At 41.6% G+C, this 18220-nt stretch overlaps 1 protein-coding gene across 1 annotated transcript in view; it reads left to right on the plus strand.

Moving 5' to 3' along the window:
* The first annotated feature begins 5719 nt into the window (after positions 1-5719).
* The window catches only part of CDYL (chromodomain Y like), a 105063-nt gene continuing 92562 nt past the window's right edge, over positions 5720-18220 (plus strand). Inside the window, 3 exon segments of the mRNA XM_042833683.1 lie at positions 5720-5761; positions 5763-5952; positions 5955-6745. Coding sequence (XP_042689617.1) covers positions 5735-5761; positions 5763-5952; positions 5955-6745 — 1008 coding nt within the window. The 5' untranslated portion in view covers positions 5720-5734.

Genomic DNA, 18220 nt, shown 5'->3' on the forward strand with positions numbered 1-18220 from the left:
TCCTTTCCTTTCCTTTCCTTTCCTTTCCTTTCCTTTCCTTTCCTTGCCTTGCCTTGCCTTGCCTTGCCTTGCCTTGCCTTGCCTTGCCTTGCCTTGCCTTGCCTTGCCTTGCCTTGCCTTGCCTTGCCTTGCCTTGCCTTGCCTTGCCTTTATAAAAAGTGTTTTGAGCACTAATCCTAACTGATGAGCATCATATTCTTACACATGGCAATAATTTTTGTGAGTTGTAATGATAGAACAAGGCTACACTACAGTGGACCAGATAAGTCTACTTTATTGTGATTACAGAAAGTCCAAATTTAATCCACTGTTCAGAAGACCTTCCCCTAGCCTGTCAAGGGAAATCAAGTAATAGATACCATACTTTTTATGTAGGTTGCTCCAAAAGTAATGTCTTATATTTATTTCCATGGAAACTAGAACAGATACAGAGAAGTTTGATAGAGCGAATTCTCAGCTACAAAACTATTTTTCAGTGTAGTCAGCACTATTAGCTATGCATTTTTGTCAGCAGTGAAAAGGAGCCTGCATACTGTGCTCATAAATAACTGCACCAGTGGATGTGACCTGCAGTCATTGTTGACAGTGCTGAAAGGCACCACCCACTGCCTCACTGTGCTCACACCCACTGTTTGGTCTCCATAAACATTTAGCAAATGCTGATGAATGTCAGTGGGCACCATTTTTTCCACATGGAGGAATTCAGTCACACGTCTTCGCTTCATCCATGCTTCCATGTCAGACACCATTTTGTCAAGACTGCCCCTCTGCTGCCATCTGTCACACAGCAACGACATGTAATGGAATATTGGTGGGAAGGTTTCACCTCTACTGCTGTACCACCAACGTCCGCCTCTGATGTGATGGGTGAACACAACAGAATTTCTTTCGGAGCAGCCATCTTAGATCTATATTCCCAGTATGAAGGAGAAGCAAAGAACCGGGTGATCAGACTTAAGAAGATGATCCCAATCCTGGTTGTTTCTACATTACCTTCTTCAGACAATGTGTTGCTTCTCTATGAGCTGGAGGAAGGAATGATCTGTGCCACTCTCTCAGCAGCTGTTGCTGAGACATCACAACTATACTTGATATTCTGAGATCACCATGTTAAATTACTCTTCTAGTCACGGGAAAATACTGGATTGAAAGTTGAAACTGAAATATATATATATATATATATATATATCTCTTTGACCTGTTTCACTCAGCAAAAAATTCATCTGTTAGATCAAAAAGTTCATATTCTTTATTCTTGATAATGCATTTCTATTACTATAGGAGATGGCTTTCCTCTGCATTTTCCAGTTTTCCTTTCTATAGAAAAAAAAGGATGGTCAGGCTTCTAATTTTTTCCTATTTCTAATTTTTTCCTATCTAAAAGGAAAGAAAAACAATGTTTTTTGGTTTTTTTGTTTTGTTTTGTTAGTCTTTTAAAACTATCAAAAGGAATAGTCTGTTCTTTCTTGATAACTGCAAATATACTTATCATAGAAAACGACTCATAACCTGGGAAAAAAAAGTAAAAAAATCTCTATGAACAACTATCAGTGTGTCCTGCATGAGCTATACTGGAATATCTACTTAAAGATCTGTAGAGTTCTCTGTATTCACTATGAAAACACGTAATTTCAACTGCCTGTATTATTCACACATTAATGACTTTAAAACTGTATTTAGTCGTGAGAAGATAAATTACAGATTCCAGAGAAAATGGAAGAATTAGTATCTTTTAGACATGGAACCTACATTTACATCAGTTCTCAACCTACTACTTTCTTAGCTTACGGTGTCTATTTTCAAACATTTCAGAGGACATTCTCTAATTAAGAGGACATTCTCTAATTTAATTTTTGGTTGATATGGTCTTCATAATGATTATTATTTTCACTATGAGAATGAGCAAATTTTACAGCTGATCATCCATTTAAAGAGTTCTGCAAGGATGAAATTATTCTTCAGCTTCACTCCATGCTCTCCTACCAGCTCACTTACTAATCTAGAATTTTGTTTTCACAGTTGTTTTACAAACCAGTTTTATAACATGTATGGATGTTTTTCTCATCCATACCAAGGGAAGGGAGTGATGTTCCACTGGTAAGTCAGCACCAGTTTGAATAGAACCAAGGCACTTAATGAAGTAGCTAATTTTGTTCTCTCTGATGTGAATATCTATGTCTGGGGTCTGTTGGTAACCATTGGGGTAAACTGAAATGGAGAACAGTGTGATTGCATTGTTTTTGTTTTTCTTTCTCGTTAGCATTTTCAATTGTTTTTTGTTTTGTTTTGTTTTGTTTTGTTTTAACTTAGATATCCCAGAACACTTAGAAGACAAAAGAAAGAGGCAGAGATGAGGAAGAGTTGCACAAAAGAAGAGCAATAGAAATTTCAGAGATGATCTGAGTACAAGGATGAGCCACATCTTTGGAGTTATAAGACAAAACAGCTATAGCACAAATAAAGATAGGATCCAAATATGAAAGTAAAGCTGTTAGGGACAAAAGGATATATTTCATATGTACTCTATTGACATCACTTGGTCAGTATGCAGTTTTAAATCATCCAGTTATCTTGGGTCAAAAACAATTGGATGATAAAAATGTGAGTGGGATCCACCACACTTTTCTTCAGGCAGTTGCAGAACAGGTGTCATACTTCCAATCTATAAAACTTCAGTTAACATATTCTATCAGATTTAGAGTGCAACTCAACTGGCCAGACATAGGCATCTATTTAGGATGAGATGAAGCATGCCATTAGTTCTATTGAATATTTTGGATAGCTTTTCCTTCACTATGAAGTAGCATAGGATGAGAGAGACACGCAGGTACTGGGAAGAGCCCAGCAAAGAACCAGCAAGGTCATCAAGGGACTGGAGTATATCTCCTATGAAGAGAGGCTTAGGAAGTTGGAACAGTTCATCCTGGAGAAGAGGAGTCTCAGGGCACATCTCAACAATGTATACAGAAAACTGAAGGGAGGATGCATTGAAGATGATGTCAGGCTCTTTTCAGTGGTTCCCAGTGCCAGAACAAGAGGCAGTGGGTACAAACTGGGACACAAAATGCTCTATCTACTATTGGGAAGTACTTCTTTATTGCGTTGGTGATGGAGCAGTGGCACCAATTGCCCAGAGTCTTCTCCTTGGAGATCTTCAAAAGCTGCCTGAATGTGGTCTTGGGCAACCTGCTTTGCATGTCCCAGCTAGAGCAGGGATTGGACCATATGGCCTCCAGAGGTTCCCAACCAACTGTTCTGTGCTTTTGTGATAAGATTTGATCAGATATTAATGCCTACAGTGTAGACCATCACGTTTAACAGTATCTGTCCTATCTTTTGAAATCCCTCAGCTAATCACTGACTGCATCTCAACTAATAAATACTTACTTTCCAAACCCTACTTCCAAATACAAAAAATCACCTTGATATTACTAATAACTGATAGTCACCTTAATGTCAAGAGTCACGTGAACAAACATCTGCATATCAAATATGGCTGGGATGCCTTGATTACAGCAGATTCTGATGGTGTAGACTTCTAACACAGACTTCTATGATATTTGCAGTAATACAGATTTTTAGCCAGCTACGGTCTACCACTGTAAGAATCTCAAATTCAGGTATTCCATCATCAGTTCATATCCTTACAGACGTGCAGGTGGTAAACAGTGATATCAAAATGGAGTCGACCTTCCAAAATGAAGGTAATTCCATGATCTGTACCTTATCAATAAATTAGAACATTATGCAAAATAGAACAGCTGTCCTGACTTTCACTAAGACTGCCAAGCCAGTTGTCTACTTCAGACTGGTAGCTCTGTATGCTAACACTACCTGCATTTTTCCCATTTTCTGATTCTTACCAAGACTGGATTAACTGAGCTAGTTTCAAGTATCTCGAAGAACACTTGCTGCTACTTTCAGATTTGCAGCTGGCCTAGTTTTCCAGTTTCCTGGACTGGTCAGTTGGTGTTCTGCTTACAGCCTCTCTGCTGGAGATGTTTACATGCCCTGTTACTGTAGCCATTCACAAAGTTGCTACAAAGTTTGGTTTTAACAGCTAAAACACTGTTTTAAAAATAATAGCAATAATTGACAAGTGCTTCCTGGATTAGAGAAGTGTGAAATACATGAGAAAATAAGATGGCAATGCTGATGTGGCAGTTCACCATACAACTTTTAGACAACTTGATTTTTATGTTTTTTTGTTAGATTGAGCAAGATGAGAGCAAGCTATTGTGAAACTTACTGTAACCAAATCCAACTGCTTAACTTTGATAGGTCACAAAACTTGGTACCTGTCAGGTGCTTGAACAATAGCAGCAGCATCTTGCTTTATCAAATAGCATGGTTAATTCATGTGATAATTCTTATAAACCTACAAGGACAAAAGCTTAGAATAGGATGCAAAGAGGAATTAATAGCATGGCAAACAATGAATATGTGTGAAAGAAGAACTTCCTTCACTGAAGACAAAATGAGGAGGATGATTGAAACATAAAAAATTAGTAATAACTCAGCTTTCATTGTTTCCTTGAAGTACTAAAAATAGAACAATACTGATGAACTGTATTTCTTTTTAGTCATCCAGAAGAACAAAATGCCTAAGATCTGGTTGACTTCAATGGTAAAACCCTTAGAAAAAAAAATAAGATGAACTTTCTGTGTTCTATTCTTACGCCTTGCAAGCAAAGTAACATCTTCAGCAATCACTGATGCCATCTCTTTGCCAAAACATGAGCACAAATTACTTTAAAAAACATCCTTCAAAAGATGACTACAATAATGATGGCATGCTGAGTACAGTCAGAAAGGATTCAGGACACATCCCAGGAACTGTGAGTAAATGCTCAGCTCAAGGTGACACTTAGTCTAAGCCCAAGTGTTGAAGACCTGAAGAGGTTGTTTAAACATAGGTCTGCTCTAAACTTCCCGTAGACTAGTTAAGAAATTACAAAAGTATGAGAGGTGGCAAGTATTTTATTTATGCAATTAGTGTCTGTCTGGCAGTCCCGCATAAGGTCGGATTTTCAGTCATCTAGAAGAAGAACATTGACCTAGAGGAGGCAAACAATGTGCAACTAAGAATGGACAGGTAAACGATGTCCACTAAAAGAGTTTCCGTCTCTTTCTGTGTAACTTATCCAAATCTCACAAACAGATCAACATTTTCTAAGCGGACACCTGCTGAACAACAGTTCAAAACTTGTTTATCAAAGTAGAATATTGAGGAGCGTCTGAAATGCTTTGCAAAGCCTTTGGAAAAAAAGAGAAAAAAAACTATCTATGAAAACAAGAGGTAACTTGATCAAGACTTGGTTGAGTCAGTGTGTGGGTTGACCACACGAATGTGTTGAACTCTGCTTTAACTTGCGCTGTTCTGCAGTAGAGTAAGGCTTCCTGGTGCAGAGCAGGGTAAGAAACATCAGGATGAATGCCTCCATATGGTTCAGCTCTTGTCCTGAGCTTGGTCTGACTGGTTTTGTCCCACCCTTCTATCTTTTAAGACCAGAAACACCACCTTGCAGATTCTGCTCTTGAAGGAGTGACTCTTCATGTCTGACTTGGCACAACGAGGCATCCAGTCCATCAAGTTGGTAGTTGACTACAAGGCATCTTGTTTGCGCAGTTCCCCATGGAACACCCCAAATGAGATCCTTGGTGGCAAGTTGCATGGAGTAACTAATGCCGGCCCCACGAAAGTCAAGAGCTCAGCTGTTTTCCTTCGACCTTCATGCCAGCAAGGCCTCAGTGTGGCCTTCCCTAACACCGCAAACACAGCCAGTTGCCAGACTCAAGACTGGGGCTTGTGGTCGGCAAAGATCCGTGAGCACCAACCATTCCTCTCGCCCATTTCCCTCGCACGTTCGCCACGTCCTTGGCTCAGAAGGACTTTCTGCCAACTCTCTGCGGGCCGGGAAACGCACGGGGACACTCGCCACGGGCTGGGCCCAGCGGGGGTCGGAGCGGGGCTGGTGCGGGCGGGTGACTCGGAACTCCGCGGCCGTCCCGCAGCAGCGGGCGGCGGCCCCGCAGACGGCCGCTCCGCGCCCCGCTCCCTCCCGCGGACCCGGGCGGGCGGACAATGGGAGATCAAAGCGCGGGGAGGAGGAGGAGGAGGAGGATGGTGGTGCTGGGGGCGGCGGGAGCCGGGGCGGAGTGGTTACGTGTGGCGCGCTCTCTGCGCTCGATTAGTGTTCCTGGGGAGGGAGCGAGCGAGCGAGCCGGCCGGGGACAGCGGGGTGGGGGTGCGGGGCGCGCCGCCGTGTGCGCGCCCGCCCGCACGCGTGTGCGCGCCCGGGTGTGTGTGAGCGCGCGTGTGTGCGTGCGTGCCCGCCCGGCGGGGTGCGCGAGGGGGAGAGCGCGAGGGCGAGCGGGGAGCGAGCGAGTTGCGCAGCTGCGGTGCGCACAGCCCCGCCGCCAGCAGCAGCAGCAGCAGCAGCAGCAGCAGCAGCACCTCAGCGGCACGGAGCGAGCGGAGCTGCTAGCTGCGCTGGAGAGAGACGCGCAGGGAGGAGGAGGAGGAGGAGGAAGAAGAAGAAGAAGAAGAAGAAGAGGAGCAGGAGGAGGAGAGGAGCAGCAGCAGCAGGAGGAGGAGGAGGAGGAGGAGAGCGACGGAGAAGACGGGGGAGGAGGAGGGAGAAGAGGAGGCCACACGGACACCAACTGGAACAAAGTATTTCCAAACCAGCACCCAACTCCACCTTGTGAGGCTCCCAGCATGGCTTCCGAGGAACTCTACGAGGTAACAGCCCCCGGGCGTCCGCCCTGCCCCCGGCCCCGCCGGCCACCCCCCCCCCCCCCCCGGCGCGCAGCCGCCCGCACGGCACTTCGGCCCGGCGGCAGCGGGGAGGGAGCGCCCTGACAGCCCCCCGGGCAGCCCGCAGCGCCGCGCCGAGTTCTCTCCGTGCGCCGGCTGGGGGGGGCTCGGCCCCGATCCGTCTCCGTCCCGGAGTCCCGTGCCACCATCGTGCGCCGCCGCCGTGCGAAACGCCGCGATGAGAACTCGGGGCGGTGCGGGGAGCGGGGATCCGCACGACATCCCCCGCCCGTCGGCTCTGGGGGACACGGGAGGGTGCGACTTCGAATTTCCTGTCCCGAGTGTGTCAATTTCACATCCTTGCCCTTAATTGAAAAGCATGATGGTCCTCTTGGATTTAACTTCCTTGTTTTTATTTTTGCAAGAAGTCATCCCTGGGAGCTGAGATGAGGTTATCGTTTTCTTGTCTTTCGGTTGAATAAATAGTCTTCCACCAAACAAAAACGCTTTTATCTGGTGGGTAATGGGCATTTCGGCAGCACTCAGTAAAAAATATTTATATCCATGGGCTGGAATGCTAAGGTCAAAGCAGCCGACCGGCCTTTAGGACACTTGACAGAAGGCGATGGCTTCCCGTGCTGGTGGTGTGCGCATATCTCACCGGTAGGATTGCACCCCCGTGTTGAGGTGGAAGGCTCTCTTTGAGGGGTGGTGTTCTAAGCGAGTCGAGTGCCGAGTGGAGGTGCTGAAGTGATGGACGGGAAGACTAGAGGCCTATGTTCCCAAGGCAGATAGATCATGGCTAATTGCTTTGGCAAGTTTCCCCACCCTCATTGCATGGCTTAAGCCAGTCTCAAAGGGATGATCCCTGGAAGTAGGCAAGAAATTTAGAGACCGCTCTCCATAGAGGAAATTTGTCCCGGCTTTGCTTTGACTTCAGGAAAAGTTCTGTCAGGCTGGAAGAGTTGGGTTTGCAGACCATGTTGTGGCTAGTACTTGAATGTTGCATCTTTCTGGATTTGTTCAATGACCAACAATGGGTTGTTGGTTTTGATAGGCATAAGTGTGACCAGAAAAACTGTTTGCTGGACATTGGGCTGAAGTTAACCGTGACCACTGCTTGTTTGACTTGTGTTGGAAGTGTTGGCTTTGTGAAAGGTTCCAGTAGGCCGTTGACCATGGTCATTCTTGCTAGGCAGGATAGGTGCGCAGTTCCTTGGGCAGAAGCCTGTTTTTCAAAACACCTGAAGTGATTAACTGCTCTGTTTAGTTTTAAAATCAGTCAACACTGTTTCATTGTTAAGTGCAAAGTTTATTGGAGGTGCTAAAATTGTAGATGCTTTTGGACTTGCATGTGGTCAAGCTGTCAAACTGTCTTTTTTGCAATCTTTTTTCTAAATTGCTGATCGTTTTGGACAAATTTTATGTTGTAATGCAATTTATGAAAATCACAGATAATTTAAATGTAGTGAATACTTACTTGGGAAGTACACAACTGCAAGTTGACCTGAAATGTTGAACATTACGTAATCTAAACATTCTGTGAGTTACCATGTATGAGTGACTGTTTCCTGGATATATTCTTTGTAATGAATGCAATACAGTATTTTTTTTAGTCTGGTTATTGAAGTCTAATGCAATTTGGTTTATCTTTATTTTTTTCTTTTGAATCTTGATCGTGTGTTTTGAACAAAAAAAAAGTGTATAATCTATTTGAGAGTATTAGGCTAAATATGAATGATAGGTGTTGTGGTTCTTCCAAAATATAAGAGAGAAATCTTTGTATAACCAATAAAAATGAAGGTAAGTGCCTTTAAAAGTAATAATAAAAATAAATTATATATATATATATTAAAAAAAAAAAAGTGGATTAGTTGTTGTTTGTAGGTTGATTTTTACTTTTACTGTGGATGTGATATAATCTCTGGAGAGAGGGAGCCTAACTGTAGGCCAGTGATTGGGAATTGAAAGATAGAAACATGGAAGAAGTGTTCTTGCAGGCTGAAAGAGTGGCTTTGTTGGGCTGACTGTATGTCCTGCATGTTTGTTTCTCAGCTTTCTTGGGATTGTGGTAATGATGACCGGATATATATTTTTTGAGGGGGGAGATGATCTGAAGGAAATGTGAAGCATGTAGCAAAAAGCATCGAAGAGGCTGTCCTTTCTAGATGGAAAATGAAATACTTAGTAATCTTGCCAGCCTCTATGGGTGAGGCTAAGAACATAGTGCTTCCGTTTGCAAGTTTGACTTTTCAAGTGACAACATGTTGGTGAGGTGGACAGAGTTGGAGGAACTGGTGAACAAGACAGCTAAGGGAAAATATAAGCAAAAGTGCTGTCTTTTTTTTTTTTCCCCTCCTTTTCCCCGAATTTTGTGTCATTAGGCACATTTTAGGACATCTTTCTTCATCCATGCCTTTTGTGCTTCTGTACTTTTTGAGAAGTCAGCAAGTGCTAGGTCTACTTTCTTGCACACTGTGAGAAGTTCACTTTACTGTCTGGTTCCCCACCTGTTGCAAGGTTGTCGCTTGTTCTCATCATCTTCCCTGGTGTACTTAGAAGTACAATCACCACACCATGTAGGTGGTTCATCTGGAAAGCAGCTGCAGTTGTGCTGCCTCAGCAGTCATATCACTTGACCTTCTCTGGCAGATCCTTGCTATCACATCTGGGATTAAAGTCAGCCTGAATTGTGGTTGGCATGATGGATTTGTTTGATGAAATGTGGAAGTGATCCCAGGAAGGTGCTTCCCAGGACAGCTGTGCATCAGCCAGGTCAGGAGCACCAGTGGCGGTACTGAAGTGCACAGTGTTAAAGCTGTGCCGAGTTTGGCGGAGTATCTTCTAAAATTCAATAATTTCTGTACTAACTGCAGAGGAAATGTACTAAAATTCTCTGCCTGTTGGAGATGATAGCAAGATGATTACCAAGCAACCAAGTGTTCCCTCTAGCTATACATACAGGGTAAACACATACATGGTCTGCTGGATTGATCCATTTGAGAGACTGTAGTTAGATCTGAGCTGCAGTTGCTGTTCGGATGAAAACATTCCTTTTGAGGTGTACCAGGAAGCAAGCAAAGCAAATTGTGTAAACTTGGCAAGTTCATGTGTGCATTGGTGTTTTCTTCACTATATATTTTACCTTGACATTGCCCGTAAACCTAGCATTTTAAGGTGACTTCATCGATATGAAAATATCAAAGATGAACATATTTAAGTCCTGTAATTCTATTATGATTATTTTTGTAAATTATGGAATGGATGGACTTATTTTTTTTAATTCTTCAAGTGTCTTGCTATACACATATGCATTTTTTCGCCCCAATGTCTTGTGTTCTCAAGGTGGTACTTCCTTTCAGATGATGATTTGGTATTTTTGTTTAAATTTTTAGAACTAAAGCCTTTGACACTAAATTCTATCAAGACGGTGAAATTACAGACTGAAACCCATCTGTGACGCACCTGACCGAAGTCCTGTAGCCTCCATTAGTGTGTAGGTCAAGTTTGACCACCAAATAATAGCATATCATATGCAATAACGTATGCAACAGTGGTCGAAAGTAAAAAATAAAACAGCTTCTGATGCCGTGGGTTGTTTTTCACTACTGTGCTGATTTCTGAAATGGCAGAATATAGAAAACTGAAGGAGAAATGCTGTCACTTAGTTGAAAATTGGTTCCTGCACAGAAATTATCAATTTAAAAGTAAAGTTTGTGTCACAGCCCCAGTTACACTGTAGTCATGTTTTGTGAGGAGGAAAGTTTAAACATTTGTTCTAAGTAAGTTAACAGAAAGGTTGAATCTTCCATTGTCTACAGTCTGCAACTTGTAATTTTTCATGAACACTTGATGAAAAACTGATAGTAACACAAAATTAATACTGCACTTTTGGGCTGTAGCAATTGTTTTCCCATTAAAATGGGTTGTTCTTATTCAACCTGTTTTGCAGGAAGTTTGAAATATCTTGGGACCGATCTCCTGCTTCTTGTTTCTTTTTGTGCCAGTTCCTAAGATTTTGGCTAAACATCAGTGGCATTTCTTCATAAAGGGGATCTTATTTTTGGTGCACCGTGGTGACTGAATGGTTCGGGTTTTTTTTTTGACAAAATGTTGCATGAATGTTACTGCTTGTTTCAAAATGTTTGAAGGAGAGATTTGCTTGACTAAGCAAGTGCGAAGTGCTGCCCTTGGAACAATCCTAGATATGAGCATGGACCTCAAGAAGAACTCCTTGAGGGCAGCCCCGCAGAGAAGGACTTGGGGGTCCTGGTGGATGAAAAGCTGGACATGAGGCAGCGGTGTCTGCTTGCAGCCCAGAAGGACAACAGTATCTCATCAAAAGAGAGGTGGCAAGCAGGGAGAGGTAGGGGATTGTCCCTCTCTGCTCTGCCTTTGTGAGGTTCCAGCTGGAGTACTGGGTGCAGCTTTGGGGCCACCAGCTCAGGAACGATGTGGAGCTGTTGGGGTTGGTCCAGAGGAGACCCCTGAGGATGAGGAAAGGGCTGTAGCATCTCTCCCATGAGCACAGGCTGAGAGAGCGGCACTTGTTCAGCCTGGAGAAGAAAAGGATCCTGAGAGACCTCACTGTGTCTTTACAGTGTGTATGGGAGGCTTATAAGGAAGATTGAAAGACTTTTTCAGGAGAGAGGGCAATGGTTTTAAATTGGAGGATGATAGATTTACAGTGAGTGTAAGGAAGAAATTTTTTACATTGAGGGCAGTGAAACATTGCAGAAAAGTTGCAGAGAAGCTGTGGTTGCCCCATCTCGTGAAGTGTTTAAGGCCAATATAGATGGGACTTGTGTCCTTGCCAGTGCAAGGGAGGTTGGAACTAGATGAGCTTGAAGGTCTCTTCCAATCAAAACCATCCTGTGACCCTGAACAAGAGTAGAAACTGTACTTCTAATTTAGAAAAGAGTTGAGGATTAGCTTGATCCCTCTTTGGTCAATGTCACTCTTTTAAATTAGAGAACTAAAGCAAGAGAACCTTAAGAATGGAATCACCACTGTACTCTTTTCCACGTCCCTTGCTACACTGTCCTTATCACTTTACAATATCTCTTATCATCTGTCCCAGAGCTCTTGACAGAGCCCAGGAGGCCTCAGTGCCTCCCCTACCACTGCTGCCTTGCAAGTGCCCAAGCCCCGACTCCTTCAGTACGTCATGCCCCTCTGCTGTGCTGCTGGCTTGGCAGGACTGCAGTAGCTGTTCTGTACTCCAAGTTCCCAAAGGAGTTAAATTCTACCTGTGACCTGTGTAGGACTGCAAATGATTCACAGAAAATGAGTGGTTTTTTTTTAACGTACAAAACTGTTTTGTACACACATGTACATCTAATATGCATGTACATTATGAAAACAGATTTTATTTCTTGATGTTTTGGGTCAATCGGAGGTGTTGATGAATGCAGTATCAGTTGCACTTAAGAGTTACAGAACAATTACTTCCAGCTTACAAGTCTGTAATGTCACAGATGCTTGCTACCAGTGTGCCTACACTCAGTACCTCTCAAATGAGGAAAAATTATTGGATACAAAGACCTTAACGAGACACATCACATGCAGCCTCTTGTTCTTCAGGAAGCTTGGCATAGCTGGAACAGTATCAGTGATGCAGTATTTCCCTTTTGACTTCTCAGTAGGTACGGCTTAGTTTATTCCTGACCACTGCAGCATGCTCTGACCTGTGCCAAGCCATGGGAAAAATGATTTACTGGCAGTTATGGTGTCATTTTTATCTGAGAAGTATTCCTTGCTTGCAAGGATTGTATTTGATACAAAGCTTTGGCAACTAGAATGACTTCCTAAATATGTGATAGCTGGATGTGCAGATCTGTTAGATATAACTGATAGGCAGATCTATAATGCTACTCATAACACACTGTAATGAACTCCCAATCTGGTGTCACTGCATGATGTATTATTTTTGGTTATCTGATGGAAGTACATACATACTGTACATGAAAAGTGAAAGAAGAGCGCATAAGTCCCATTAGATTCTGTTCTTTTGGGATGGCTGGATGACATGTGATAACACTGCACATCAATAGCTGCAGAATTGCTGAGGATTTTTTGTTTGTATTTGTGGAAAAATGACTTTAAGTGATTTTAGCCACTTTGCTAGCATTGAAGTGTTCAACTAAGCATCTATTTACTGAATAATTACACCGGGCTTAATATGACTCTTCAGTGAGGCTGCACAGTTTATAATCATATTGCATGAAATAAATTAGTACAGCTTCTTGACCGTGCTTTGTCTGATGACTTGTTCTCTTCTCTCTTATTTTTTTTCATTAGCGGGGAAAGATGAATGTGTGTTTTAAGTGGCATAACCACATCTATAGTTGTGCCTCTCCAAACTCTTCCACCACCACAGTTTCTGAATGTTTCACAGCTTCTCAGTGATTTAAGTCATATGCTTGGTTTTTAATCTCAGAAGAAGTTTGGAGGTACATTTCACAGATATGTATGCAGGGGAACATTGAGGTACATTTTTATTGTTGAAATGGGTATAACTCAGCTGTAAAATTCTTCCCCGACACTGTGGTGTGATGGATGTTTTATTTAGGAGATATTTAAAAGCCTATAGTTTTTGATGTTCTTCCCATAAAACATGGTTATTAAGTGAAGCATCATCTGTATGTTGATTATACTTGAATGTAGATTTATTACAGGTTCAAAATGATTCCAAGTAACTTCAGGAAAATTATCTGCATTATGGTCTGACTGGTTGCTGCCTTAGAGTTGTTCTGTTTAATTTTAGCACCTGACTTTCCTCAGTTGTACGTATAAAATACAGCTTGTGCCAGCACAGTGTGACTCTTCAGTCATATTTTACTGGCTAGGTCATGTACAAGGTTAAAACTAACGGACCTGGAACTGTGTCTTGAAGAAATAATGAGAATGTAAGACTGTACGCATCACCACAACAGATTTGCCCAGTTCAGCATCCTGATGCCTATCACTGGTCAGTAATTACTAACAGCAGAAGGGAAAAATGGGAAATGTGGTAATCATTGGGAGCTTTTGTGGTTGGTTTTGTTGGGGCCAAGGGAGATTTCAGCTTTGGCTCCTAGAACTTGGGCAGTGTAACCCAAGGTCTCCAGGTGTTTGGAACCGTGTTGATGCCCTGCACACATTGGCCAAGGGCTGCTGCAGACTCCAGAGTGGGCAGGCACCCCTGAGCAAAGATCATTGCCTTGTACTTCCAGCATTTCTCATGGTGTCAGTAGGACATAGGATAAGTGGGAGCACGGTATGGTTGCCAGATCTCTCACCTTCTGTATCAAGCTAAACGTCTGTCCTCTTCCCTTCAGACCTCATTTCTAAGCACGTGTTACGATCTTGTTCAACTGGAAGAGTTTAACTACAAACCTTATCTGAGTCATAACCACTAAAAAAGTTGCTGTTAGCAAAGTAGTAACTTGAACCTAAGGTTTCAAGAAGAGGTTATTATGACATGTGGTCAAGCAAAACAGAAGTACAAACTCTAGATAAAATCAAATATCATCACCAGCTGTGTATATTCTAGATGCCTGCAAAAACTTTTGTGAAGACTTGATATGCATAAGGTCTGTATCCCAAAATAAGGTCTGGATAACTGCTTTGAATGAGCAGACTGCTAATTTAGAAAAGTTAGAGAGAGGAATATGGTCACAGAAAGAAACAAATTGTCATAACAATTTTCAGGAATTAATCCCATTATTTGAAGTGAATAGTACTATGTAAGTGTAAACATAAAAGTTTTACTAGAGTGTAATCATTCTTAAATTTGGAAGATTTGTGGAAAACTCTTCCAAAGGAAGAAAAGTCAGAGCCATACAGTAACTGTTTGGTAGCTCTCAAATGGCTTTTCATGGTTACAGGTAGAGATATGCTTGTTTGGGTCGTAGATAAGGAACAGATGTGATCTTTGATTAGAAGATATTTCTAAGAATTAAGAAACACAAGGACAGTAAAAGCAATGATGTTTTCATCAGACCGAGAATCTTGAGCTTTTGTTCTTAGTGCACTTTTCTGTGGAATTAGACCATAAACATATTCATTTTGAACAAATGTATTTAAAGCACACTGCAGTCAGTTGAGTGAGCATTTCTAGATAGATGATTTCTAATGCCTTCTGAAGGTGACACTGTAGGTTCTCTTCCTCTGGAAGACTGGACTTCCATGGAAACAACTACCTACTGTCTTTTACAGCTGAAAAAATAGCTATGTCTGAACAATCACAAGGGAATGTTTTAGAAGAGTCAATCAATTTTCACTTATGATCCAGTAAGGTCAAAGTTAAAATTTAAACTCATTGCACTGCAAGCTGTTTATAACAAGGGGGTTAAAGCCCAACTTCCAAAATTCTTTTCAGATTTTCTTATTTTCATTGTGTGGTTCATATGCATAGTACTTCCTGATTTTGTTTCATTTATACAAAAAGTTATGTATTGAGAGGGGGATTAAAGGACTCTTGTATGATATCTATTTTATTTTAATTCAAAAGAAACATACATGAGATAAAGTAATAAAGAAGTCCAGTACTAGTTTAATAGAGCATAATCTTTGGGAGGCATAATTTCCAGAGAATTAATATTAGCTATATTTTTATCCAGATCATTTCTGATCATCAAGGAATCACAAAATTATGGGGATTTGAAAGAATCTCTGGAGATCTTAGAGTCCAACCTCCTGCTATAACAGTGTCTTATAGAAGGTTACATAGGAAAGTGTCCAGGTGGGTCTTGAATATCTTAAGAGAAGGAGACTCCACAGCTACTCTGGGCAGCCTGTTCCAATGCTCCATCACTCACACTAAATACACTAAATAAGTTCTTCCTTAAGTTAATGTGGAACTTCCTGCATTCTAATTTCTGCCAGTTTCCCCTTGTTTTATCACTGCATGCCACTGAAAAGAATCTGCCCTCTACAATTTGACTCCTTCACTTTAAAAGGAGGAGCTTTCTCTTCTCGAGGCTGAGCAGCCCCAGGTCTCTCAGCCTTTGCTCGTCCAAGACATGCTCCAGGCCCCTTATCATCTTTAGGGCCCTCTTCTGAACTTGGTTTTTAGGTCTAGGTCTTGCTGAATGACAGCACAGCCTTCTGGTGTGTCAGCCACTCCTCCCAGCTTTGCATCATCGCAAACTTGCTGAGGCTGCACTCTATCCCTTCATGCAGGTCATTGAAGAAAGTGTTAAATAAGACCACACCCAGAATCATCCTCTGGAGAACCCTGCTACAAGCCTCCAACTGAACTCTACACTGCTGATCACAATCCCCTGAGCTCCATCGGACAGCCAGTTCTTAATCTACTTCACTGTCTGCTCATCTATCCCACTCTTGCTAAGGTTCATTGCAAGGATTTTCTGACTGTGAAACACTTTGCTGAAGTTAAGGTAGACAACATCTCCTGCTCTCCCCACCTTTATCCAGCTGATGATGACATCATTACAGGCTGCCAAATTGATCAAGCAAAATTTCCCCTTGGTGAACCTATGCTGACTACTCCTGATAAACTTATTTTCTTCCACCTGCTTGGAGATGACGTCCACAAGTTGTTCCATTGCCTTCCCATGGACAGCAGTGAGGCTGACTGACCCATAGTTGCTCAGTTCCTCCTTGGCCTTTTTGAAGACTAGGGTGGCACTGGCTATCCTCCAGTCTTCAGGCAGACCTTTCGAAGACTATAGAGAGTGGTTCAGCAACCGCCTCCGTCAGCTCCCTCAGCACACTTGGCTGAAACTCATCAGGGCCCATGGATTTAAATGCATTGATTTTCCATCACCAATATGTGACCAGCTTCTTCTCAACTAAGGGGAAGTCAACCTTTCTCCAGTTTCTAATTTTCCTTAGGGATCTGGGATTTCCTAACAGCAGACTTGGCCTTAAAGACTAAAGCAAAGAAGGCATTCAGCATCTCCACCTTCTCAAACATCCCCTGTTACCAGGATACCCACATGGTAATGGTCAGTAACAATAAATCATTTTTCCCAGGTGCTGATGGCAAATGAAGTACCTTCATGTTTCAAAAGTTCCGTAAACGGTTCAGATCCTATTTAATTCTTGTTGCAGGCATCTCATATCAGGGTAGCTGCTTAATTGATTTGTTTTTTTTCTCCTACCACATTATACTCATCAAATCTCCTGAGATTAGTGCTTATTTATTTAAACTGCTCAGCACTAAAATATTACCTTCTGAATTAGAAATAAATTGTTTTGTTTAAGGATACTTTTTTGAGATGTGGCATTGTAAGAATGTTTAATCATGGAAGACAGCATACCCATCTTAATTGTATGCAAACTGTGCCATGCTTCTCTTCATTCTCATCAGTGAAGGCTAAATAGCAGGATTGGTTGTATTTTATTGGATTTTTTTTAATGCTTCTTCAGGTACATCTTGTTTTTGAAACCATCTATTTGTAAGTATCAGTGTCAATTGTAAGTTAAATTTTGCTTATTTGGTGTTTCACCTGTTTCAAGGCATGTTGAATGAAGTGATGTTTTGGAAGTTCTCTCTGGTAGCATTAGTGACAAAATATGGATTTTGTGAGAGGACAGGATTATAGTAGAACATTGTATTGTTTCTGATCCCTTAAATACTCTACGTGCAGTAACAGATGAAACATTTTTTCTGTTGCCCGTTTATACCTATTCCTATGTTATTTGCCTCTGATCACCCAGATGAAATTATTTGTTCCAATTTTCATACCTTTAGATACTGAAAAGCAATGAAGGATGGACAGTTGTTGGTTAAATTACAGTTAAAACAGTGCGAGATACACTTTATCTTCAACATAAGTGAAGATTGTTGTTATTTATACTTTACTGGCATTGGTCTCTAACATGTGAGGTTTCTGTCTTTATTACTGACTGTTATTTGAACATATTCAATATTAATTGAATTATTCGACATTGAAGTCATTACTCAAGTAATTACAACTAAGTTTATTCTAAAGAATGTTATCACCTATACTTGAACATATATCTCTCTAATTAAAGCTATTAGATGTAACAGAATGAAGTCCTTGCGTGCATACAAAATAATTTCCTTCATTATGACATTATTATTGACAAGTAAAAAAATGTTGTTTGGCTTATTTGTTTGTTCTTGGTGAGCATTTTTATAAATAGTGGGACTTCATGACAGGAATTATTCTAACATGTATATATATGTGTGTGTCTGTGTGTCATTTTGTTTCCATTAGTAAAATAATGCTTTATATGGCTCTAACTTTATTTTTTTTCTTGTTCATATTTAAGAAGCTTGGATTAAGATGTGAACAGTGATGACTAAATTTAGGGAAGAAATTTTGTATCTTTATATGCTGAATCAAGTCTTAAAGTATACAGAGACTTAACATTTACAATAAGTGGAAGAAGAAAGTGGTGGCTGGACTGTGGAACCATGTGATAACTCTTTATATTCTGCTTTTCACTAAGCAACTGCTCTCTATCCATTAACTTGTCCCTTTT

Source organism: Centrocercus urophasianus, unplaced genomic scaffold (genome assembly GCF_019232065.1).
Source record: "Centrocercus urophasianus isolate 14NV4802_14NV808 unplaced genomic scaffold, USGS_Curo_1.0 seq_11, whole genome shotgun sequence".
NCBI lineage: Eukaryota > Metazoa > Chordata > Aves > Galliformes > Phasianidae > Centrocercus > Centrocercus urophasianus.